The 27,027-nt window shown below is 44.1% G+C and overlaps 1 protein-coding gene across 5 annotated transcripts in view; it reads left to right on the top strand.

Moving 5' to 3' along the window:
• The window catches only part of LOC123746900 (uncharacterized), a 106,705-nt gene that overhangs the window by 62,028 nt on the left and 17,650 nt on the right, over positions 1-27,027 (top strand). For 3 of the 5 annotated variants that reach the window (XM_069319658.1, XM_069319659.1, XM_045728757.2), the window contains exons 4-6: positions 1,260-1,368; positions 8,657-8,758; positions 19,125-19,241. In XM_069319658.1, the coding sequence (XP_069175759.1) occupies positions 1,260-1,368; positions 8,657-8,758; positions 19,125-19,241 (328 nt within the window). Of the gene's footprint in view, positions 1-66; positions 311-1,259; positions 1,369-8,656; positions 8,759-19,124; positions 19,242-27,027 lie in introns of all 5 variants that reach the window. The other 2 variants (XM_069319660.1, XM_045728758.2) reach the window with 2 other exon arrangements.

The raw sequence follows: 27,027 nt of genomic DNA, 5'->3' as shown, positions 1-27,027 counted from the left end.
CTTTTACGTTCCTTCTACATTCTCTCCTCACGTCTCTCTTTGTTTTCTCTCTCTTACTCATTCAAGTTTGTATGCACTTGCGGGAGGAAAGCAGAGGAGAGAGAGAGAGAGAGAGAGAGCGGACACTGACCCCTGAGATTAATATCTCACAACTGTTAAGAAGACTTCAAAGTTGCGTCTGTGTCTCGCTTCTAGCAACAATTCCCCTCCCTTCCTTCCTTTCCCCCTTCTCTTTCTTGCTTCCTATTCCTCCTCCTCTTCTTCTCTAAGGATCTTGGGAGACGAGAACACGCACTTCAGGTATGGTCAGGTGAGGCATGCATGCTGTGTAGTGTCTTCGTCTCGTGTTAGAGTGGAGCTTATTGAAGCACACACACACACACACACCTGCCTTGAGACGCTACTCCAAAGTTACCTCTCTTGTTTTCCTGTTTGATAGCATCTGACTCATTCTATATTAGATAGTCATTTGTTTCATTTTCCTGACGTTTAGTCTTCCAGACGTTTATTTTTCCTGACGTTTAATTTTCCAGACGTTTAATTTTCAAGACGTTTAATTTTTCAGACGTTTAATTTTTCTGACGTTTAGTTTTCCACGCGTTTATTTTTCCAGACGTTTAATTTTCAAGACGTTTAATTTTTCAGACGTTTAATTTTTCAGACGTTTAATTTTCCAGACGTTTAATTTTCCAGGCGTTTAATTTTCCAGAAGTTTAATTTTCCAAACTTTTAATTTACCTGACGTTTAATTTTCCAAACTTTTAATTTACCTGACGTTTAATTTTCCAGATGTTACCCCAAACACATTAAATCCCTTGTTTCTATATTCTTAGTTCCACTTATAAAGGTATTCGTTGAGTGGACATTAAGATAGCAGCCGATGATTACATACCCGACGCCCTTTTACAGTAGATAGAATATGTGAGAGCTGTACACATTTTGTAATTTGTGGAAGGCGAGTCTGTAACGTCCTGTAACGTCTCTGCATGACCACAGCATGTTCACGTGACGGCTGAAATATCTGTACTTCCTTCTCCACGCATGTTTATGAATGAATAATTACATAGATTAATAACATGAGTTCTGCAATAGAATGATTCGTAATGGAATAGCTGTTGTTATTAACACTTACTGACTCATGGCCATCTCTCTCTCTCTCTCTCTTACTCTCTTTTTCTCTCTCTTCCACCTTCTTTTCTCCCCCTCCCCTCATCTTCCTTTCTCTTTCCCTCCTTTTCCTCTTCCCTATTCTTTTCCAGGTCACAAATATCCAACCGTCCATTCATGTCGACCATCAACGTGTTCTTGTGCGTCCTGGGGGTGACCAGGGCCGCCTGCTTCCTCATCGACCCCTACACCTTGGGCCAGGTAAGGTCACTTTTCTCTTGACGACTCACAGAATGAACTAAAATGAACAGAATCAGTACAGGGTGTCTTAGTGACCTTCCAGTGACCTCCGCGACCCTCCAGAAGTAGTAGCAATCCTCCAGATGCTTTCGTAACCCTCCAGAAGTAGTAGTAATCCTCCAGACGCTTTCGTAACCCTCCAGAAGTCCTTATAATCCTCAAGACGCTTTCGTAACCCACCAGAAATCCTAGTATCTTCCAAAGGCCTCAGTGACCTCCCCTCTGAAGCCCTAACCCCTTCCAGAGGCCTCAATGATCCTTCAGAAGTCCTAGTCCCTTCCAGAGGCCTCAATGACACCCCCCTTAGAAGCCCTAGCCCCTTCCAGAGGCCTCAATGACCCTTCAGAAGTCCTAGTCCCTTCCAGAGGCCTCAATGACACCCCCCTTAGAAGCTCTAGTCCCTTCCAGAGGCCTCAATGAACCTTCAGAAGTCCTAGTCCGTTCCAGAGGCCTCAATGAACCTTCAGAAGTCCTAGTCCCTTCCAGAAGCCTCAATGAATCTTCAGAAGTCCTAGTCCCTTCCAGAGGCCTCAATAAATCTTCAGAAGTCCTCGTCCCTTCCAGAGGCCTCAATAAATCTTCAGAAGTCCTAGTCCCTTCCAGAGGCCTCAATGAATCTTCAGAAGTCCTAGTCCCTTCCAGAGGCCTCAATGAACCTTCAGAAGTCCTAGTCCCTTCCAAAGGCCTCAATGAATCTTCAGAAGTCCTAGTCCCTTCCAGAGGCCTCAATGAACCTCCAGAAGTCCTAGTCCCTTCCAGAGGCCTCAATGAACCTCCAGAAGTCCTAGTCCCTTCCAGAGGCCTCAATGAACCTCCAGAAGTCCTAGTCCCTTCCAGAGGCCTCAATGAACCTTCAGAAGTCCTAGTCCCTTCCAGAGGCCTCAATGAACCTTCAGAAGTCCTAGTCCCTTCCAGAGGCCTCAATGAACCTTCAGAAGTCCTAGTCCCTTCCAGAAGCCTCAATGAACCTTCAGAAGTCCTAGTCCCTTCCAGAGGCCTCAATGAACCTTCAGAAGTCCTAGTCCCTTCCAGAGGCCTCAATGAACCTCCAGAAGTCCTAGTCCCTTCCAGAGGCCTCAATGAACCTCCAGAAGCGATAATAACCTCCCGGAGGTCCCGATAACCCACCATAATCCCTAATAACCCTTTTGAGGCCTTAATCGCGATCCAGAGGTTGATACGCATCGAATCCAACAAAAAATATTAAATAAAATCAAATTGAGCGTCATGATTCCCATAGTTTTGGACACGCTTTAACCGCACCTGTCAATTATACGCACCTGTCAATTATACGCACCTGTCAATTATACGCACCTGTCCATTATACGCACCTGTCCATTATACGCACCTGTCAATTATACGCACCTGTCAATTATACGCACCTGTCAATTATACGCACCTGTCAATTATACGCACCTGTTAGTTGGCGGAAAGGGGGAAGAGAAAGTTGACGATAAAGGTATGGGATGAAGATAGGAAATTGAGAGGTGAAAGAGTGGACAGGGATCGGATGTTGAGGGTCAGGGTATGGATGGAAGATAAGACGTTAAGGATGAAAGAATAAAAGAGTCGAGATGAAAGGATGGAAGAGGAGAGAAACATGAGGTAATCAGGAGTAAGAAGATGCAATGATCGATAATTGAGATAAATTGAGAAGAAGCAGAAGAAAGCTTCAAGATCAACAACAGTTGAGACAGAACGCAAGATACCTTGAATAACGAGTTGAGAGAGAGAGAGAGAGAGAGAGAGAGAGAGAGAGAGAGAGAGAGAGAGAGAGAGAGAGAGAGAGAGAGAGAGCCAGACAGTGAGCCAGACAGATTGTGATTGAGATACAACATATTGTATGCACGTTGTATTTTGTGGCGTGGTGTGCCACTCCACAAATGTTGACTTCATCACCGGCCCCGCGAGCCAGCACCTGTTGCACCCGCCTGCAACACGGTATCATAATGTCTTAATTAACAGACACACTCTCTGCAACAATATGATAAATCGGAAAGTAAATGAAATTCAAGCTGTATAATTAGGCATTCCGGAACGTAAATTATATATATTCCGAATAACCAATAAACTTGAAATATGCGCTGCTTATCATCCGCATTATGCTTAAAATATATAATATATATATATATATATATATATATATATATATATATATATATATATATATATATATATATATATATATATATATATATATATATATATATATATATATATATATATACAGACAGACCCACTCATGCCTCACATTCTGCCCCCCTGCAACTGAGCTTTAGTAGAACCATTAAAGTTGCATAAATCACCTGGACTTGACAAGGTATTTACTAGACCTGAAATTATGTAAAGATAACCTTTGTTAACCCTGGTTTTGAACCTGTAATATATTATTAGAGGTCGAGGAGTGTTGTAGTTAACTAGGGGTGAAAATGTGGTACTTAAGCTGAATACAATTGAACTGATCATTTGGATAATTAATTAAATGTTGTGGAATATTTTATTGAAAAAGTATTTATAATTGCAACGTGTGACTTTACTTAGGTTAGTTATGGTTCATATATTGCTTCCTCTAGCTCCTGGGTCCCCACCTCGGCTAGTAAAGCTTCGTAGGATATCCTATAAATTATCAACGATCACCACTCTCCTGATGTTGGCGTTCTCGACTCTCACCTCTGTCTTGGTCCTGGTATTCTTGCCGTTCAAGACGTTCTTGTCATTATCCTGCCGTTCTTGTGTCTGGTTATCCTCCCTAGCCTGCCGGGGAATCCACACATGGCTCCAGCAACACTCCAGAAGGCAGGATATCCGAGAGTGGATTGGTTCGACCTTGAATCAATATAGATAACGTTAATTCGGTGTTGAATTGGCGTTGCTCTTGGATATCCTGCCCGCAGGAACTGATCTGCTGAATCAAACTCATACCTTCACTATCCTGTCGCGGTTGGAGGCTTTGAGGGACGGGTCTTGCCTTCTCTGATACTCATACCAGATGAGTGAAATCACCCATACCATATGGGTGACTTCTCAACCGTCGACTCTCCTTCTTGGCGGGAAACGAGTTGCCATTGCAACGGCTGTTAATGCTCCTGGTCACGTGACTACCTCATGTTGCATCTTGATTTTCTAAATAGGTTGGGAAAATCTCGTTGCGATCACATTTGATCACTTCTGGAGACCCTTTGACTCATATATCATGTTGCAAAAGCATCCTGCTACTTCCCCATTCCTCTCTCTCTCTCTCTCTCTCTCTCTCTCTCTCTCTCTCTCTCTCTCTCTCTCTCTCTCTCTCTCTCTCTCTTTATCACCCTGTTACTCATGTCGCATGCAAGGGGTTTTCCAATTTTGTGTCCAACTGCTGTACATATTTCCCGGCACAAATAGAATATTGCGAAAGAGACGTTGAGTTCTGGAATTTATTTGTAAATACATAACAAATTTGATGCAGCTCCTTGTCAAATCTTCCTAACGTGTTGCAGAGTCGATAATATTTGTGATTCCGTTGACAGAAGTCCTGGCTTGATGAAGTGCAATCGTCCACACACACACACACACACACACACACACACACACACACACACACACACACACACACACACACACACACACACACACACACAAAGAGTGCTGGGTAGACGGGACACCACGAGCGTAGCTCTCATTCTGTAACTACACTTAGGTAATTACACTTAGGTAATTACACTCATGGACTAACCAAGGGATTGGCAACCCCCCCCCCTCCGTTTACTAAAACCATGTTGTCAACCACACAGAAAGATTAGTTTCTAGAATTGTAGAATTTTCTGGAATTTTCTGGAAGTAGAGGCGAGTGAGCTGCACAGCAGGTCAGCGCAGCTGCGTCACAGTCAGCGCAGCTGCGTCACAGTCAGTACAGGTGCGTCACAGTCAGTACAGGTGCGTCACAGTCAGTACAGGTGCGTCACAGTCAGCGCAGCTGAGTCACAGTCAGTACAGCTGCGTCACAGTCAGTACAGCTGCGTCACAGTCAGTACAGCTGCGTCACAGTCAGTACAGCTGCGTCACAGTCAGTACAGCTGCGTCACAGTCAGTACAGCTGCGTCACAGTAAGCAATTTCGGCAGAAAAATTGTTTGTCAGTTGGTCAGCCTTTTTCCTGATTGCAGGTTGCAACAGTTCTCATCTTTCCGTCGCAGCGGTGGGCGTGTGTCCTCGGATGACTATCCGATCGTTAACCTCTAACCACCAAACCTCCAATCCAACTATTTCGGATGAAAGTTTCTGACTCTTGTTTCCTATTCCCACTGAGATATTGATTCCCAGTTGTGAACTTATTTCTGTTGACAACAGCCTCGTCTGCGGATGTCTGTGTTGCGAGGAGAAAGATGTCTTTTGTACTTGATCAAAGCTCTCGTGTGTGTGTTCTCAGTGACCATCAGTCATCATTGATGACGATGATCACATGGGTCCACTTCAGGAATGTAGTTTGATGCCATTGGTGGATATTTTGCTAGGCTATTTCGCGTCATCCTGAAACAAATCATTCCATTGTGATGCAAATAGCTCTTGAGTGGAGAGCTGACCAGATTCCATTGTCCTTTGGTTGGGTTGGGGGAATTGACTTACCACTCTGATCGGTCTGGATATTCAGTGTAGTGCAGACACCCCTGATTGTTTGACGAGTTAACACATCCCAGAGCAATTGGTAATTGGCAATTCCTGCCTGTAGGTCAGTTATGACAAGATCAAGAGGTGAGGCCCAGCTATGAGATAGTGTCATGGGTGTCAATCATAGAGTTGATTGGGCAGGCACCCTGCCATTGAGGAATGTATATTGTAGTGTTGCACTGTTGCATACCTGCTAGAATGAAGATTCTAGCACACAGTGTGTGTGTGTGTATGTGTGTGTGTGTGTGTGTGTGTGTGTGTGTGTGTGTGTGTGTGTGTGTGTGTGTGTGTGTGTATGTGTGTGTGTGTGTGTGTGTGTGTGTGTGTGTGTGTGTGTGTGTGTGTGTGTGTGTGTGTGTGTGTGTGTGATGGTCAACACTGGTAGTGAAGACATCACACTAGACCCACCCGAGTCAGTGTGATCAGTGTGGCGAGACATTCCCCTGAAGGCCACCACCACCACCCACGTCTCCTTGACGTCACTGCAGTGAGTGATGTCACTCCACATCGCACAGGATGCACGGTGATACAGTTTTGAGACGATAACGCTGTGTGCTGATGTTGCCTTACCTAGGGCAGTGGGGGAGTGACTTCACTCCTCACCACCAGTTACATCGTTAGCTGATGTCGTCATGGATGATGTTACAAACCAAGTGATGTCTCGCTATGGATGATGTCGCAAGTCAGGTGATACTGCATTTTGAATGTCAACAATGAGATGACGATGTGGTACTGGTTTCAACACATGGATGACGTTACAGTAGTGGTGAAACCGGAGTTAAGGTGACGTTACAGCTTGGAGGATGACACTTGCCGGATGAGGTGTCATGATGACAGTGGCAACAATGACCACATCTGATATTAACACCTACCGGGAGTGCTAGCCTATAGCTATTGGCAACAGTGCATGAGAGAGAGAGAGAGAGAGAGAGAGAGAGAGAGAGAGAGAGAGAGAGAGAGAGAGAGAGAGAGAGAGAGAGAGAGAGAGAGAGAGAGAGAGGGAGAAGAGAGAGAGAAAATATTCTTTTTCTGGTCCTGATTACAAAGGATTTCATAAAATTGAATGAGTATTGATATGTGGTTTTATGTACGATTCGACGTAATTGTTTGTTTGTGTGTGTGTGTATTCACCTAGTTGTGCTTGGCAGGGTTGAACTCTGCTCTTTCGGCCCGCCTCTCAACTGTTAATCAACTGTCACTAACTACTATTTTTTTCCACACCCGACACACATTCTTAGGAAGCAGTCCGTAGCAGCTGTCTAACTCCCAGGTACCTATTTACTGCTAGGTAACAGGGGTGAAAGAAACTCTGTCCATTTGTCTCTGCAGGCCCCGGGAATCGAACCCAGGCCACAGGATTACGAGTGCCGCGCGCTGTCCACTCAGCTACCGTTCCCCACTGTGTGTGTGTGTGTGTGTGTGTGTGTGTGTGTGTGTGTGTGTGTGTGTGTGTGTGTGTGTGTGTGTGTGTAAACCTGCAGTCATCACCCACAGCTCATGAAAGTTAGGCAGTGAGTCAGGTTTTGGCAGGATATCCAGCAAGTCTGAGGCTGTGTAAACGAACAGTTGAACTATTAGTAAACACGCCCCGCACGAGTTAATATTTCACCACGTTTCTCTTCTCTTATTTTGGTTAAAACTGAGTTTTTCCCTCTTCTTCTTCTTCTTCTTCTTCTTCTTCTTCTTCTTCTTCTTCTTCTTCTTCTTCTTCTTCTTTATGTTTCGTTCTGAGTTTAAGTTTTATCAGGCGTGAGCTGTAGTTCTACACCCATCGAGTATCTCTTAAACCGATCTTTCTCTTCTCAACACCCTACCGAACACCCAGGAATATCCTCTCTACACCCACTGGTTATATCTCTACACCCACTGGTTATATCTCTACACCCACTGGTTATATCTCTACACCCACTGGTTATATCTCTACACCCACTGGTTATATCTCTACACCCACTGGTTATATCTCTACACCCACTGGTTATATCTCTACACCCACTGGTTATATCTCTACACCCACTGGTTATATCTCTACACCCACTGGTTATATCTCTACACCCACTGGTTATATCTCTACACCCACTAAGCTCATCTACACATAACAAGTCACAAGACAACACAAGGCTCTCTACCTCACTTACATTCTGACACTACTCGTCAAACTAGGCCACTTACAACATCAATAAGTCTCTGAATGCAACAAATCTTTCTTCAATGATCAAATTTCTCTACATTCAACAAGTTTCTTCAGCAAGTTTCTCTACATAAGAACATAAGAACTGCAGAAGGCCTATTGGCCCATCCGAGGCAACTCCTATTATATCCACCCAAACTCATTCATATATATGTCTAACCTTCGCTTGAAACAGTAAAATGATCTCACGTCTATTGTGTTAACCGGTAATCTGTTCTACAAATCAACAACCCTCGTATCCAAACCAATAGTTACCCAGCTCATTTCTAAATCTAAACTTGTTCTGTGTAAATCCATTGTTTCGTGCTGTAGTGTGTGTGTGTGTGTGTGTGTGTGTGTGTGTGTGTGTGTGTGTGTGTGTGTGTGTGTGTGTGTGTGTGGGGCTGGTAACCATGACAACCTCTCCTTGGTGTTGCAGGTGATGCCTGGGTTTCTAGGGTCGGTGATGTGGGATGTGGGCTACCCCTGCATCCTCTCTGCCTTCAGCCTCATCCAGCTCGCCTTCTCTCAGCTCACTCAGGTGACTCCCATCATGGTTTTGTCTCACCTCACAGTGGTAAGTCCTCACCTCACAGCGGTAAGTCCTCACCTCATAGTGATAAGTCCTCACCTCACAGTGATAAGTCCTCACCTCACAGTGATAAGTCCTCATCTCACAGTGATAAGTCCTCACCTCACAGCGGTAAGTCCTCACCTCACAGTGATAAGTACTCACCTCACTGTGATAAGTCCTCATCTCACAGTGATAAGTCCTCACCTCACAGCGGTAAGTCCTCACCTCACAGCGGTAAGTCCTCACCTCACAGCGGTAAGTCCTCACCTCACAGCGGTAAGTCCTCACCTCACAGTGATAAGTCCTCATCTCACAGTGATAAGTCCTCACCTCACAGCGGTAAGTCCTCACCTCACAGTGATAAGTCCTCACCTCACAGTGATAAGTCCTCACCTCACAGTGATAAGTCCTCATCTCACAGCGGTAAGTCCTCACCTCACAGCGGTAAGTCCTCACCTCACAGCGGTAAGTCCTCACCTCACAGCGGTAAGTCCTCACCTCACAGCGGTAAGTCCTCACCTCACAGTGGTAAGTCCTCACCTCACAGCGGTAAGTCCTCACCTCACAGCGATAAGTCCTCACCTCACAGCGGTAAGTCCTCACCTCACAGTGGTAAGTCCTCACCTCACAGCGGTAAGTCCTCACCTCACAGCGATAAGTCCTCACCTCACAGCGGTAAGTCCTCACCTCACAGCGGTAAGTCCTCACCTCACAGTGGTAAGTCCTCACCTCACAGCGGTAAGTCCTCACCTCACAGCGATAAGTCCTCACCTCACAGCGATAAGTCCTCACCTCACAGCGGTAAGTCCTCACCTCACAGTGGTAAGTCCTCACCTCACAGCGGTAAGTCCTCACCTCACAGCGATAAGTCCTCACCTCACAGCGATAAATCCTCACCTCACAGCGGTAAGTCCTCACCTCACAGCGGTAAGTCCTCACCTCACAGCGGTAAGTCCTCACCTCACAGTGGTAAGTCCTCACCTCACAGCGGTAAGTCCTCACCTCACAGCGATAAGTCCTCACCTCACAGCGGTAAGTCCTCACCTCACAGTGGTAAGTCCTCACCTCACAGCGGTAAGTCCTCACCTCACAGCGATAAGTCCTCACCTCACAGCGGTAAGTCCTCACCTCACAGCGGTAAGTCCTCACCTCACAGTGGTAAGTCCTCACCTCACAGTGGTAAGTCCTCACCTCACAGCGGTAAGTCCTCACCTCACAGCGATAAGTCCTCACCTCACAGCGGTAAGTCCTCACCTCACAGTGGTAAGTCCTCACCTCACAGCGGTAAGTCCTCACCTCACAGCGATAAGTCCTCACCTCACAGCGATAAATCCTCACCTCACAGCGGTAAGTCCTCACCTCACAGCGGTAAGTCCTCACCTCACAGCGGTAAGTCCTCACCTCACAGCGGTAAGTCCTCACCTCACAGCGGTAAGTCCTCACCTCACAGCGGTAAGTCCTCACCTCACAGCGGTAAGTCCATTATTGTGTTGGTATCCTCAGCTCTTTAGTGATTCGCACTAATATTGTGAAGGAAAAATTGAGGCAGTGAGATGGGATCGATCTCGCGTCTCTGAACTCACCTGCAGGGATGCGGGTTCCATCCCATTATTTTATACTGTACGTTGTGTGTGTGTGTGTGTGTGTGTGTGTGTGTGTGTGTGTGTGTGTGTGCGTGTGTGTGTGTGTGTGTGTGTGTGTGTGTGTGTGTGTGTGTGTGTGTGTACGTTTTCCCTGTGCACAGAGTGTCGTCTTACAAGTGTGGTTTTAAACGACGTTAACTGCTCAATTGCTTTGTTGTATTAACTTAGTAAACAGACAGTAAATAGTAACAGTAACTTAGTAATAGTAACTTAGTAGACAGTAAATAGTAACTTGTTATTGATTACCTTACAACTAATTCTTCAGAGGTTAGGTTAATGGCTCTTGGAGATATTTGTGAGGGCTCTCGGGGGGGGGGGGGGGGGGGGGTTGTTACCTACTGGACTCAAAAAGGCGCTTTTAAGACTTTTGTAGCTTTTTTAAGTACCTCATGAGAGTATCTTCAGAGCTGTCAGAGAGGCTTTTAAAAGGATCTCAGGAAGTAACTTTAAGGCTCAAAGAGGTACCTTAGGATTTTGGGAGGTAACGTTTGGGCTTCCTGAAGTACTTGTAGGGTTCTTGGAGTTCCTGGGCTTCCATAGACAGCTCTGAGTATCACTTCATCACTAACAAAGTTCCCCCGAGTCCTGCCCCAACTCTAATCTACGTATATATATATATATATATATATATATATATATATATATATATATATATATATATATATATATATATATATATATATATATATATATATTCAAAAACTCTTCCTAAATCTCTATATCCTTATAATTTTTAGTCTTCTATGTTATTTCGATTAACATATGCAAAAGTATTAGTCAGTTTCTTAGATATAACTCGTCTTCCCCGTATAATGGAATTTTCCTTTTGCCTATAATTGGAAATGGCTGTTATCTCCTCTTCGTTAAACGTGGCATAGATTTGTAGGAATCTATGCCACGTTTATCTTCGTATGATGTGTAATGGAGTAAGAACAGCCGGGATCTCGTTAAATAGCTTGTCTCCGAGTCGAGGATGTCCTTAAATAGCTTTCATCAGGGCCGGGGATATCGTTAAAGCTTGTCTCAAGACGAGTGATCTCGTTAAACAGCTTGTAAACTCAAGAACGGATACTACACAAAAAAAAAGAGACAGTAAATCCTTCCCATAGACCTCGATAAACAATCCATGCGAATCTTAGTCGAGGATATTGAAAACCGTTGTGTGTGTGCAAGTTTGTATGAGAGAGAGAGAGAGAGAGAGAGAGAGAGAGAGAGAGAGAGGGGAGAGAGAGAGAGAGAGAGACCCACATAAGAGAATTGGCAGGCGAGGGAGTGGCAACGCGTTCGTACGTATTAAGGTGAGAGTTATGAAGACTTAAACTAAGGTCTGCGGGGCACAAGCAGATGACGCCTTGAGAGCATAGAAGGAAGCCTGGGAAGAGAGAGGGAGGGAGGGAGGGAGGGAGGGAAGGCATTGAGGGAAGCTTAGGTAGAGAGAGCAAGGCCAGGAGGCCGAGGACAAGGGAATCATAGCACGAAGTCGAGTTACCTGGAAGGAAAGCGTTTGAAAGGAAGAATGGGAAGTGCATTGAAAATTGAATAAACTATAGAGAGAAAGAGAGAAATAGAAACAATAGAAAAACAGAAAAAACTTCATAAACAAGGCTAAAGGATGAACGATAAGCAACAAGTGTCGATCACTAGTACGTGAAGGATTATATAAACAATGAAGGGAATTACCTGATCACCATCTGTAGTATTACCATATTCCTCATAACTAGGGAACAGTATTTCCGGCAGGGGTTGGGAGCTAGATCGGACGTAGTCAATTATTTCCAGGCACAGAGGGTAAGAAAAGGTAATTGGTTTTCAGGAACAGAGGGTAGGAAAAGGCACTTGATTTCCCGAACAGAGTGTGGGGGGATTAGTTCCAGTTTACTCAGGTTCTTATTTTCTTGCAAAGCTCTCTTTAATTTTTACAGTATAGACTTTAATTTTAAGAGCTTTGAAAATATTCCTCCAAGAACAATCCTAGAGGCTCTCTCTCTGTCTGTCTCTCTCTTTCTCTCTCTCTCTCTCTCTCTCTCTCTCTCTCTCTCTCTCTCTCTCTCTCTCTCTCTCTCTCTCTCTCTCTCTCTCTCTCTCTCTCTCTCTGTATATATATATATATATATATATATATATATATATATATATATATATATATATATATATATATATATATATAAATAATCAATTATATTTATATTTATTGTATGACATAAGTCAACTATTATAGTTATTTCAACTTTACTTGCAAATAGCAATTAAAATTTGAATCAGCAAATAATTTAGTTTGCTTCGAAATTATTGAAATTGGATTTTTTCTCCAGTGCTGCGTTATGTGAGGATGTTTGTATGGGGATGTGATCAGGTGAATGATGTAGTGGAAGATGTTCCTTGATGTAATTAGCTAATGTGTATGTCCTTTCCTACTATACTTATCACCCCCTGAAGTGGGCGAGAGAAGCCTTAGCGAGACAGTCATTTGTCTTCCCAAGCACTACCCATTAGAGTAAGGGGGGTCTTAACCTTTACCAGACTCCAGAGTCCAACGGGATACCCAATATGTCCCCATAACCCTTATTCGTCGAAATCACCACCATTTCCAGTCCTATTGGCATAAGTATGACTTCAAAAGATGTGAGTAAGTCCCATAACCCCCAGTATTTGGTTGCCATATCCACCATTATTTGGTTGCCATATCCACCATTATTTGGTTGCCATATCCACCATTATTTGGTTGCCATATCCACCATTATTTGGTTGCCATATCCACCATTATTTGGTTGCCATATCCACCATTATTTGGTTGCCATATCCACCATTATTTGGTTGCCATATCCACTATTATTTCGTTGCCATCCCCACTATAGGACATGAATAATTTTGCATTAGAGACTCCCCTATCAATACAGTCATACTCATTTATGATGACCACCCATTAGAGTGAGACGTCCCTCAGGTATTATGACCACCCATTAGAGTGAGACGTCCCTCAGGTATTATGACCACCCATTAGAGTGAGACGTCCCTCAGGTATTATAACCACCCATTAGAGTGAGACGTCCCTCAGGTATTATAACCACCCATTAGAGTGAGACGTCCCTCAGGTATTATGACCACCCATTAGAGTGAGACGTCCCTCAGGTATTATGACCACCCATTAGAGTGAGACGTCCCTCAGGTATTATGACCACCCATTAGAGTGAGATTCCTCTCAGTTATGTAATTTTTTTTTTATATTCCCAATGATGCCATTATGTTCAAATCTTCCTTTTTCCCGAATTTGCAACTATGCAATATTCACGCTAATGACACCTTTATTATATCATCTATCCATTATATATCTATTAGTATCCATCTATCATATTATCCATCATCTATCCATTATTTTCCATCATCCATCCATTATTATCCATCATCAATCCATTATTATCTCTCATCGATCATTATTATCTATCATCGATCCATTATTATCTATTATCTATCCATTATTATCCCTCATCTGTCCATTTTTATTCATCGGTCATCGGAGCCTCTCAGTTTTTCTTCCATCCCTGGTGTTGATCTCATTTATTTGTTTGTTTGGTTTGTTGGTTTGATATTTTTTTGTTGGTAAATGTTGTAGTGTGTTTGTTTGTGTCTCGCTCTATCTGGCCACTGGGCCTCGGGTGTGGCCCATGGGCCGTTTTTGGGGCCATCTTTTATTTGTCTGTAATTGCTTTTTCTTTATTTAATTTTCTTCTTCTCTCTCTCTCTCTCTCTCTCTCTCTCTCTCTCTCTCTCTCTCTCTCTCTCTCTCTCTCTCTCTCTCTCTCTCTCTCTCTCTCTCTCTCTCTCTCTCTGTTTCGTGGTTGTCTTTCGATTTTTCAGGTGTTTGATGTTTTTCTTAAATCAGTAGGTTTTTTGTTTTTGTGTAGATGGGCGATAAAGATTGGAGGGTTGAGTAGGACTGCGGGCAATTCGAGAGGCGTGGATTAGAGTGGCGGATTGGAGAGATAAGGACTGGAGCATGATTGTGTGGGTTTGTACTATGTACGTGTTGAGGCTCAAGGAATGATGGTATTCTCATACGAACAATATAATGGTTTTTTTTCGGAGATTTAACGGTATATATTAATACACTTGTGTGATGTGTGCTGGTGTATGTGGTGTAGTTCTTAGTGTTGAGTGTCGTGTGTGGTGTAGCGCGTGTTTTCTGAGGATGAATGTGCGTGTGTGTGTGTTAAGACATTTGGTGTGGTGTTGCGTGTATTGCGTGTAGAATGTGTCAGTATGGCGTTGGAAGCCTGAGCTACCTAGGAGAGTCTACCGGCAGCCTCTCACTCTAAAAGTCACTCCTTCCTCCGCGGCATCAAAGGAGAAATTTCGTAGTGAAACGCGGGGGTAAATTCCCTAGATTTACACTGGCTCAGTTTTCTCAGTATTTCGTGTTTGGTTCCTCGCGTTAAGAGCAGCGATACCCTTAAGGAATGATGCGCACCGCTGTCTTGGTGACCATTTTGTGTTCGACTATAAGGTTCAAATATGTGTGAATGTTGCATGTTTAATAAGGAAAGAGGCATTTGGTACCCTACAACCAAGATAGTGTTTTAACACCTGTGAGTTGTAGGTGTTAGTAGTCTATTAACCCGTATCTACACAACTACACGATAGTTAAGAGGCAGTTAACTCTGAATCACCTTCAAGTCACGTTATCAGTAGCTATTGATTCCTCGAGCCTTGGAGAAAAGGACATTAGAGATCTGGAAAGATTAAAAAACTGGGCGGCTTTTGTGAGAGAAATGAGTAGGTGGGTGACGTAGGTGCCCTTTAACACTGCCTTCCACTGGTGCTACCTATCACTGATGCTGCCTTCCACGGGTGCTGCCTTACACTGGCGCTGCCTTACACTGGTGCTGCCTTCCACGGGTGCTGCCTTACACTGGCGCTGCCTTACACTGGTGCTACCTATCACTGATGCTGCCTTCCACGGGTGCTGCCTTACACTGGCGCTGCCTTACACTGGTGCTGCCTTACACTGGTGCTGCCTTACACTGGTGCTGCCTTACACTGGTGCTGCCTTACACTGGTGCTGCCTTACACTGGTGCTGCCTTACACTGGTGCTGCCTTACACTGGTGCTGCCTTACACTGGCGCTGCCTTACACTGGCGCTGCCTTACACTGGTGCTGCCTTACACTGGTGCTGCCTTACACTGGCGCTGCCTTACACTGGTGCTGCCTTACACTGGCGCTGCCTTACACTGGTGCTGCCTTACACTGGCGCTGCCTTACACTGGTGCTGCCTTACACTGGTGCTGCCTTACACTGGTGCTGCCTTACACTGGTGCTGCCTTACACTGGCGCTGCCTTACACTGGTGCTGCCTTACACTGGCGCTGCCTTACACTGGTGCTGCCTTACACTGGCGCTGCCTTACACTGGTGCTGCCTTACACTGGTGCTGCCTTACACTGGTGCTGCCTTACACTGGTGCTGCCTTACACTGGCGCTGCCTTACACTGGTGCTGCCTTACACTGGTGCTGCCTTACACTGGTGCTGCCTTACACTGGTGCTGTCTTACACTGGTGCTGCCTTACACTGGCGCTGCCTTACACTGGTGCTGCCTTACTCTGGTGCTGCCTTACACTGGTGCTGTCTTACACTGGTGCTGTCTTACACTGGTGCTGCCTTACACTGGTGCTGCCTTACACTGGTGCTGCCTTACACTGGTGCTGCCTTACACTGGCGCTGCCTTACACTGGTGCTGCCTTACACTGGTGCTGCCTTACACTGGCGCTGCCTTACACTGGTGCTGCCTTACACTGGCGCTGCCTTACACTGGCGCTGCCTTACACTGGCGCTGCCTTACACTGGCGCTGCCTTACACTGGTGTTGCCTTACACTGGCGCTGCCTTACATCACTGCTGGCCTCCACCAACGCTTTCCTCCATGCTCGGAAAAAAATATATTTTCCGTTCTAAGGTAAAAATCATCGTTTGTGATGAACTCTTTGATCTCGGCCCTTGCGAGCAGCATCGAACTCTGGACCAAGTAATCTTTCACGCCTAACTTGAGACTGGAAAGGTGTGTCTCTGAAGTTGGCTGTGATGCTTCAGGGGGTGTTAAGAAGGGTGCAATATATATATATATATATATATATATATATATATATATATATATATATATATATATATATATATATATATATATATATATATATATATATATATATGAATGAAAACTCACACCCCAGAAGTGACTCGAACCCATACTCCCAGAAGCAACGCAACTGGTAACTACAGGGCGCCTTAATCCGCTTGACCATCACGGCCGTCAAAAGGAAGTGATAGCCGAGGCTATTTGAGCCACTTCCCCGACGGCAACTCGGATGGTAATCTTGGGCATAGCATTTCACCAAATCACCTCATTCTTTGGGGCACACGTGAGGAACACAAATGCGAACAAGCCTGAATGGTCCCCAGGACTATATGCGAATGAAAACTCACACCCCAGAAGTGACTCGAACCCATACTCCCAGAAGCAACGCAACTGGTAACTACAGGGCGCCTTAATCCGCTTGACCATCACGGCCGTCAAGGGGACCATTCAGGCTTGTTCGCATTTGTGTTCCTCACGTGTGCCCCAAAGAATGAGGTGATTTGGTGAAATGCTATGCCCAAGATTACCATCCGAGTTGCCGTCGGGGAAGTGGCTCAAATAGCCTCGGCTATCACTTCCTTTTGACGGCCGTGATGGTCAAGCGGATTAAGGCGCCCTGTAGTTACCAGTTGCGTTGCTTCTGGGAGTATGGGTTCGAGTCACTTCTGGGGTGTGAGTTTTCATTCGCATATAGTCCTGGGGACCATTCAGGCTTGTTCGCATTTGTGTTCCTCACGTGTGCCCCAAAGAATGAGGTGATTTGGTGAAATGCTATGCCCAAGATTACCATCCGAGTTGCCGTCGGGGAAGTGGCTCAAATAGCCTCGGCTATCACTTCCTTTTGACGGCCGTGATGGTCAAGCGGATTAAGGCGCCCTGTAGTTACCAGTTGCGTTGCTTCTGGGAGTATGGGTTCGAGTCACTTCTGGGGTGTGAGTTTTCATTCGCATATAGTCCTGGGGACCATTCAGGCTTGTTCGCATATATATATATATATATATATATATATATATATATATATATATATATATATATATATATATATATATATATATATATATATATATATTATTAAATATGACCGAAAAAGTAAGATTAATAATTCTAACACGAATTTCCTCGATCTTATGTTTCTTTTCACTGTTGATGGTAAATGAAAAATCAATTCTCCAAAATTTATTTTTATTTCTAGTCTATAGACTAGAAATAAAAATGAATTTTGGAGAATTGATTTTTCATTTACCATCAACAGTGAAAAGAAACATAAGAAAAATCGAGAAAATTCGTGTTAGAATTATTAATCTTACTTTTTCTGTCATATTTAATAATATATGTCTACAGGAAAGACTGCTACCAAAATATACTAATATATATATATATATATATATATATATATATATATATATATATATATATATATATATATATATATATATATATATATATATATATATATAGTGCGACGGGACACCAGCCAATTTTATTTATATATATATATATATATATATATATATATATATATATATATATATATATATATATATATATATATATATATATATATAAAACGATACACCTACTGAGCTGCACTTCTGTCAGAATTGCAAAATCTGGTCTCATCTCTCGCAGAAAGTCGGTAAGCGGCCGTAAAAGAGAGTATCAATACCCGTCACAGTGAAGCCAATTGAATTTGTGAGGTACATCAGCTTTGTAACACGGCGCCAGATTTCGTGTGTTTGAATACCACACGCACATAGGTTTCGTGTGCGTGTTAGTACACGTTTCGTGATGTTTCGTGTGCGTGTTAGAACACATCTCGTGAGGTTTCGTGTGTGTGTGAGTGTGCTTGAAACCCATATGTGTGAACACGGCACATGTGGGGTGGCGTTTGTTTGTTTAAACATGTTATATAAGGTCAGTATTGGACTTAAAAGATAATATTGGGCCTGTACAGCCGACAACCAACTCACTGGGTGAAATTTTCCCACTATTTAATCATGTAAGTTTTTATCTCAAAATAAATGAATGTTAATATATCGAGGGAAGTGCATAGCTGCTTCTAGGTAAGGTAAGATGAGGTGTTTTGGTTAAGTTGATTTATGGAGTATTTTAAAATTGAACTGTTTTGATAATGGGCTCGTTTGAATAAGTCTTATAAGATTTGTGTGTTTTAATTAGATTTATGGCTTTTTGCTACGTCTGAATTAGACGTACACTTAAGTATAAGAAAAGTCTAAGGTATTATCTGAAAGAGCAATGGAACAACATGAACATAATGTATTTTTTAGAAAATGTTGAAGCCAGGCGTGCGTGTGTGTGTATATATGTGTGTATGTGTGTGTGTGTGTGTGTTCCCCGGAAGTGTAGGGAGGCGAGTTCAATCCCACTGTACGACCATGAAAATGTCCTTACAGTCTTAAGACCATCTCTCTTAATAAAGACTGCCACAAAGACTGACGACGAAGTCTTTCTGTGGCCAGCAACCATTATTTGAGGTCGTGTATTGGACTTCATTACTTTTACCTATACATTTGTTGTTCATTCTTGTTCATTGTTCACCCCGACAGGTGAAGTTCCGGCCAGAGACCCTGCGGCGCAAATCAGCCTTGAGTCTGGTCATCACTACCCACTTCGCCCTCGTCCTCGTCTCAGATATTGTCACAGCCTTCGAGAGCCACCTTCAGGTGAGGAACGGAAAGGCTAAGGATGAAGAGAGAGAGAGAGAGAGAGAGAGAGAGAGAGAGAGAGAGAGAGAGAGAGAGAGATAGGAATGCCAAGATGCTGAAGAATAATGTTCTCTGTTATTACCAAAAGAGTTGTAAGATGTGTGTGATGCTTCAGGTGTGTAATGTGTGACGGTAAAGCGTTGGTGTTCGGCTGTTTCAAAAGCTAGGGGCAGGGCCTCGTCACATAATAGAAAAAAGAAGAGAAAAGCTGGAGCTTTCGTCTGTGGTAAGGTAATGGGAAGACACACAAAACACAAGTAAATTAACAATGGAATTTTAATTACTTTAGAAAAACAAGACATGAATAAAGTTAAGCACATAAAATATGAAAGACTAGTCAACAAACAAAATATGAATAATCACTGGCAAATGAAAAGTTACGTTAAGACAAGTGAGTTACAGTGATAGCAAAATAAAATATTAGTGATGCTGGAATATTGGCTTCGAGCTGCCACCTCCCTTAGTACACGAAAGCCAAGGCTTAGTCTACCAGCGAGAGATGTCAACTGCTTGGAGCACTGAGATATTCTGACAATATTAGCGCACTGCAGCCCAGACATCAACTTGTGGCGGAGGCGGAGGGCAGGTGCGACGGGACACCAGCCAATCAGCGACAGGCAGGCAAAGGATGAGCAGGTTGCTGGTTACGGCGGTGGTAGGTAGCAGGTGTCACTGTGTGCTGGGTACGATTTGCTCTCTGGGCAAAACGTTTGGCGATACTTGCTGGACGTATCTTCTATATTATCTTGTATATTGACGTACTTTGTAGGGAAGAGCAGGCTCAATCTCTCTTGAAAGAGATTATCGTCACAAATGCTTCAGGTGTGTGATGCTTCAGGTGTGTGATGCTGTGCAGGCACAAGTAGCAAACACACACACACACACACACACACACACACACACACACACACACATACACACACACACACACATGGTATTTCTTACATTCTCTCTATCTTTTCCTTTCTGTCCTCCCCCCCCACCCCCTCCACCCTCCCCCCCCACCTTCACCCCCATCAGTTACCATGTCTTGCTAATTATAAACCCACAAACACGGCTCCATCACCCCCCCTCCCCCCTCCCACCCACAGCGGCACCCTTGTCACTGGCAGTAGTTACTCTCGCTAATGGCAATCAATATTGTCAACTGTAACCTGCCAGTGGAGAGGTGAGACATATTGGCGGGGGCGTGAGGGTGCTTACTTACCTGAGAGTGACTATAGAGGGAGTCAGGTCTAGCTCCTTAGGCCCCGCTTACTGGCTTGCTTGTACCTGTTCTATGGGGGGTAGAAATACCCTAAGCTACTCTATCCCCTTTGAGATGTATTTTTTATTGTCTCAGTAAACATACTTGAACTTGAACTTGTTGCATTTACATTTAAATTTCTTGGAATACGAATTTGTTTGTCAATAAGGTTGTGGATGGTGGGGGGGTTCTGGGAGTGTTTTCTGTGTATTCTATTTGTTTACCAACCATAAGGAGTACGAATATTTCTTTAAAAAATTGTTGTGACACATTTGCTTTTTTGACTTCCATCTATGTCCTCTTGTCCTACTTCCTCTCCTCTTCAAGAGGCTTTCTTTTACCAGCATGAATATTATCCTGAGAATCTTACCATGTTTTGTCTCTCCATTAGGGTTGTGAGATTGCATTAGCGTGTGTCCGTGCGCGTGTGTGTGTGTGTGTGTGTACTCACCTAATTGTACTCACCTAATTGTGCTTGCGGGGGTTGAGCTTTGGCTCTTTGGTCCCGCCTCTCAACTGTCAATCAACTGGTGTACAGATTCCTGAGCCTACTGGGCTCTATCATATCTACATTTGAAACTGTGTATGGAAACTGTGTGTGTGTGTGTGTGTGTGTGTGTGTGTGTGTGTGTGTGTGTGTGTGTGTGTGTGTGTGTGTGTGTGTGTGTGTGTGTGTGTGTGTTAAAAAAATCATAAATGTAAAGAGAATGCTAATCGTTACATGAAAATCTTCTTCGGCATCATGGTGGTAAAACTGCACTTAAGGGGGAGGGCAGAAAGTGGCGGAAGGAGGGAGCCAGTGCAGGTGGGCAGGACCAGGCGGGGGTCGAAGGGCGGGACGAGGAAGGGCAGGTGACGGGGGCAGGAAGGGTGAACAAGACACAGTGAAGCAGGGTGTTGATGGGTGAGGCGCGGCTTCAATGTAGGCCGAAATGGGGCAGTGTAGAAATGAATACAAGAGGCGGAGCGGGAAGTGTGGGGAGGTACGGGGCTGGGTGGGGCATGGCTTGGTGGGGCATGGCTGGGTGGGGCATGGCTTGGTGGGGCATGGCTGGGGGGTTAGAGATCACGCTAATATTAATACAAGCAACAAAGTCTTCCTCTGCTTGGAGTAACTTTAAAGATATCTATAATGGAGGCCGTGTGGTGACTCTTCTCGCTAGATGAGTGGCAGTGTTGTGACTCATCTTGCTAGATGAGTAGCAGTGTTGTGACTCTTCTCGCTAGATGAGCGGCCGTGTTTTGACTCTTCTCGCTAGATGAAAGGGCTTGATAAACTATTCCTAAGATTAACGTTGACATGATTCACGTCTTCTGTCTTGTCTACTGAAAAAAGTCGATGGATACAATCATCTCCTTAGGGGCTAGCCTCTGGTATTAACTTCAAGATGTTATCCCAGGAGATGTTCCACACGAGCGAAGATCACGCTACACTAAGGAACAGAAATACTGTCTGTGTGGTATGTTCCCCGTGGGACTGATTCTTGAAGACAACCTGCAAGGCTCAGTTACTTACGCAAATTTAATGAGATGCAGAAGATTCCTTTCAACTCCCAGCCTCTTAAGCTTACAACACCAATTCTTAATGCTAATCTTTATCAAATGCTCCAGCAATATTCAAGACGATTGTATGTATCCTCTCTACAGCCGAGACTCGTGTTCCATTCCGATGTAAACTGTAGCAATAAATTTGCTGTGCTTATTTCATTTCTAAAATCAAATTGCTTATTACAAAATAATTTTATCAAAGTGCTTTTTCTAGCCCTTCAATAAGGATTTGTTTAAGGATCTTCCCACCGGCAAGAGAATGTATATTGCTGTATGATTTTCTAATGATATCGTGTTTTCTTCTAATTGACAGCCACAACACTGGCTTTCTTCCAGATTAGTGACAAGATTATGCTGATTAATGCAAGTAGGGAAAAATGGTTGCAATTTTGCTTTTGTCTACCACAGACGTATTTGTTTAGGATTTTTAAGAACTTTTTGGATGATATTTCAGGGACGAATGTTTTCTAAAATATTTTCCTTAATTAGTGGAGTTTATTTGTTGGTTAAAACCAGATTTTGTTCAAAAACATAAATAGGCTTTGTATAATTTTCTCAGCAGTATATTTACCTAATCACAAGTAAAATATAGTGTAATAAACCTGTGGAATATATTTTCCTTTATTAAATACATTGGAATAAAATTCTAGTATTCCAAAATTTTATTTACTTTGGAAAATATTATTTTATATTGGGATTATTTTATTATATTTGAATATATTAGATATTTTATAAGGCTTATCGAAGCCGTCATAGCCATTTTGTAGCATCTCAGGCGACAGGTTTGTGTAACTATATACACATCTCTGTAGCCCTCTAGCGGCAGGTTTGTGTAACTTTATACACATCTCTGTAGCCCTCTAGCGGCAGGTTTGTGTAACTTTATACACATCTCTGTAGCCCTCTAGCGGCAGGTTTGTGTAACTTTATACACATCTCTGTAGCCCTCTAGCGGCAGGTTTGTGTAACTTTATACACATCTCTGTAGCCCTCTAGCGGCAGGTTTGTGTAACTTTATACACATCTCTGTAGCCCTCTAGCGGCAGGTTTGAGAATTATACGAAGGTGTCAACAATATGATGTCTGTTTGCGTCATATCCTTTGTGCGTCCTTTCCTGCCTGGCTGTTGCCATGCAAACCACTTGCTCAACCAGTCACCCTGCCAGCCAGTAACCCTGCCAGCCAGTCACCCTGCCAGCCAGTCACCCTGTCAGCCAGTCACCCTGCCAGCCAGACACCCTGCCAGCCAGTCACCCTGCCGACAGAACCTAAACACCTAACATAACCTGCCTTAATCCTAGCTTTACACGAAATTCAAATCAATATTAATATTATTTTTTATTTGAGAAAATTTACGACACCTTCGTCAGTTTTCAAAAACTTGGTACAATATGACCCATATGTTTTTTTATTCTGTATTTCTGAAGCTTTACCTTTGGAGCTTCGGAAATGTTACTGGAAGCTCTATCGGGGTCGGTCCGTCTCTCGCTGGTGTCCTCGTATCTCAAGCCCGTCTGAAACAGTTTACGACAATGTCATAGGGAATGCCACCGCCACTATCTCCATCTCCATCGTTTGACTTATCTGTTATGTGTTTGCGTCGCGTCCAAAGTTGTCATGTAATATATCTATCGTCTTGGCAGCTTCTTTTAGTGATCAGGGGCTGCTTAACGTCTGAGCTTTGGAATGTGAACCATGCAATTATTTCATTATTCCCGATGTTAAGAACCGAACAATATCATCCAAGAGAAATTCTTCTCGGGTGATGTCAGACGGCGGTTCAATCCCACCGTCCTGCTCCTAAGAGTTTCTCGTAGCATGTTAGTGTGTATTACTTGTGTAAACCCATCCAAGACACATACACTCCTTACCAACCCAACTCTTAACTCCCTCTGTCCTGCCCTATCCTCCACCTCCCTCTTCCGTTCTATCCCCCTACCCTCCCTCTCCCTTCTCACCAACCTAGCCTCTATCCCCCCCCCTCACCCTTTCTCCTCACGCACATGAAGAGGTTAATATTAATGTTTGAGTGTGAATAAAACCAAGTACAACAGATCACTGTAATTCGGAGATTATGGGTCTCTTGAGGACGGCAACAAGTCTGGATTCCTGCGAGCTGTTCTTGACGGCCACGTCTGTAAGACTCGGCTCTGCAGATCTTGCGCTCAAGCAACACCACGGACTCTACTGAGCTGCCCCTCGACGACGTCAAGTAACGCTGGAGGGCCAGGTGTAATCTCACGCCAATTTGCTTGTGCATATTGCTTATTTTCCCCTCGTCGTTATTCCATTTTATAGCACTCAGAAGAAAGGTTTAACTGCAAGTCTGCGATACGTGAAGAATATTAAGTTACTTGTGCGTCCCAATGCAGTCAGTTAACTTACCTATGTATCACCACACACACACACACACACACACACACACACACACACACACACACACACACACACACTCACACTCACACTCACACTCACACTCACACTCACACACACACACACACACACACACACACACACACACACACACACTCACACTCACACTCACACACACACACACACACACACACACACACACACACACACAGAAATAGATGAAATGTTCACACGTAATAATAACAGAACGAGGGGACATGGGTGGAAACTGGAAACCCAGATGAGTCACAGAGATGTTAGGAAGTTTTCTTTTAGCGTGAGAGTAGTGGGAAAATGGAATGCACTTGGGGAACAGGTTGTGGAAGCAAATACTATTCATACTTTTAAAACTAGGTATGATAGGGAAATGGGACAGGAGTCATTGCTGTAAACAACCGATAGCTGAAAAGGCTGGATCCAAGAGTCAATGCTCGATCCTGCAAGCACAAATAGGTGAGTACAAATAGGTGAGTACACACACACACACACACACACACACACACACACACACACACACACACACACACACACACACACACACACATACACACACACACACATACACACACACACACACACACACACACACACACACACACACACACACACACACACACACACACACTCTCAGTCTCACTCTATTTCTCAACCCCCCTATGCTATTCAGACCCCTAACTTTCAGACCCATTATGCCCTTCCTACCCCCCTAGATGCCCAGACCCCATTCGCCTACCAGGCACTCCCAGGCACCCCCCTAGCACCCCCCCACTCACCCCCACAGCCCCCACTTGCCCCCCAGACACCCCCCAGTTCCCCCCAGACCCCTGGTGAAAGGGGGAACTCTGACACCCGAGTTTCCAAGAAGAGTCTCAAGGTTTGGTACACCAATGCTGATGGGGTAGCCAATAAAGCAGAAGAGATAAAAGAAAGAGTTAGTGAGGCAGACCCAGACATAGTGGCAATAGTGGAAACTAAAATAAATGGCATGATCTCGGATGCAATCTTTCCAGAGGGGTACCAGGTGATAAGAAAAGAAAGGACACAGAGACAGGGAGGAGGAGTGGCACTACTAATAAAGCGGAAATGGAAGTTTGATGAGCTGGAAAATCCGGGTACCAATGAAAGCACAAGCTTCATACATGGAACTCTGACAGTGGATGGGAAGAAGATTGTAATCTTGATACTCTACAATCCCCCACCAAACAGTAGAAGGCCCAGGCAGGAGTACGAGGACAGCAACAAGACATGTATGGATGAACTGCAGAGGGCAGCAACTTTAGCGCATAGAATGAGAGCGAAGCTGCTGGTCATGGGGGACCTAAATCACGGAGAGATAGATTGGGAAACGAGGAATCCCCATGGCGGGGAGGAGACCTGGGGAGCGAAGCTGGTAGACGTTATTGACAGGAATTTCCTAACACAGCATGTGAAAGAAGATACTAGGGAAAGAGGAGGGGATACGCCCAGCCTATTAGATCTCATTATCACTCAGAATGTAGAAGACATCGAGCAGTTGGAACATGAAATACCACTAGGAGCTAGTGACCATTGTGTCCTAGCCTTTGACTACATGATGGAGCTTAAAATTGTGACCAAAGGACAAGAGGTCCGGGAAAGGAGACTTGATTACAGAAAAGGGGACTACAGAAGGATAAGGGACTACCTGGGAGAAGTGCAGTGGGAGGAAGAACTTAGAGGAAAAACAGTGCAAGGTATGATGAACCAAGTCATATTGAAATGCAAGGAGGCTGAAGATAGATTTATTCCAACAATAAAGGAAAAAAGCAGGAGGGAATATAATAACCCATGGTTTAATAGACAGTGTCAGGAAGCAAAGGTGAGAAGCAGGAGGGAGTGGAGGAAGTACAGAAGGCAAAGGACAGAGGACAACAGGATTAGATGTAACAGAGCTAGGAATGATTACATTAACATAAGACGAGTGTCGGAAAGAAATTATGAGAACGATATTGCAGTCAAAGCGAAAAAGCAACCAAAATTACTACATAGCCATATAAGAAGGAAGATGTCGGTAAATGACCAAGTGACAAGACTGAGGAAAACAGAAGGGGCATATACAGAAAGCGACAAGGAAATCTGCGAGGTACTGAATGCAAAATTCCATGGAGTGTTCACTACCGAGCCTGAGCAGCTCCCATTGTTAGAAGAGATTACCCAAGATGAAAGACTATCAGATATAGAGGTGACAGCAGAGGATGTAATGAAACAGTTGACAACACTGGATGCAAATAAAGCTGTTGGACCAGACAAAGTATCACCGTGGATACTTAAAGAGGCAGCGCAGGCTCTCAGCGTGCCTCTGGCAATGATCTTCAATGAGTCACTTATGTCGGGAGAATTGCCCAGTTGCTGGAAGGAGGCAAATGTCGTACCGATTTTCAAAAAGGGGGATAGGGAGGAGGCACTTAACTACAGACCCGTATCACTGACAAGCATCCCCTGCAAAATACTTGAAAGAATAATTAGGCTAAGACTTGTTGAGCACCTGGAGAGCATTGGGTTTGTAAACAAGCACCAACA

The sequence above is a fragment of the Procambarus clarkii genome, chromosome 93, assembly GCF_040958095.1.
Source record: "Procambarus clarkii isolate CNS0578487 chromosome 93, FALCON_Pclarkii_2.0, whole genome shotgun sequence".
Classification (NCBI taxonomy): Eukaryota; Metazoa; Arthropoda; class Malacostraca; order Decapoda; family Cambaridae; genus Procambarus; species Procambarus clarkii.
Note: the sequence above shows the minus strand (reverse complement) of the source record. Positions and strands in the feature narration are given on the sequence as shown.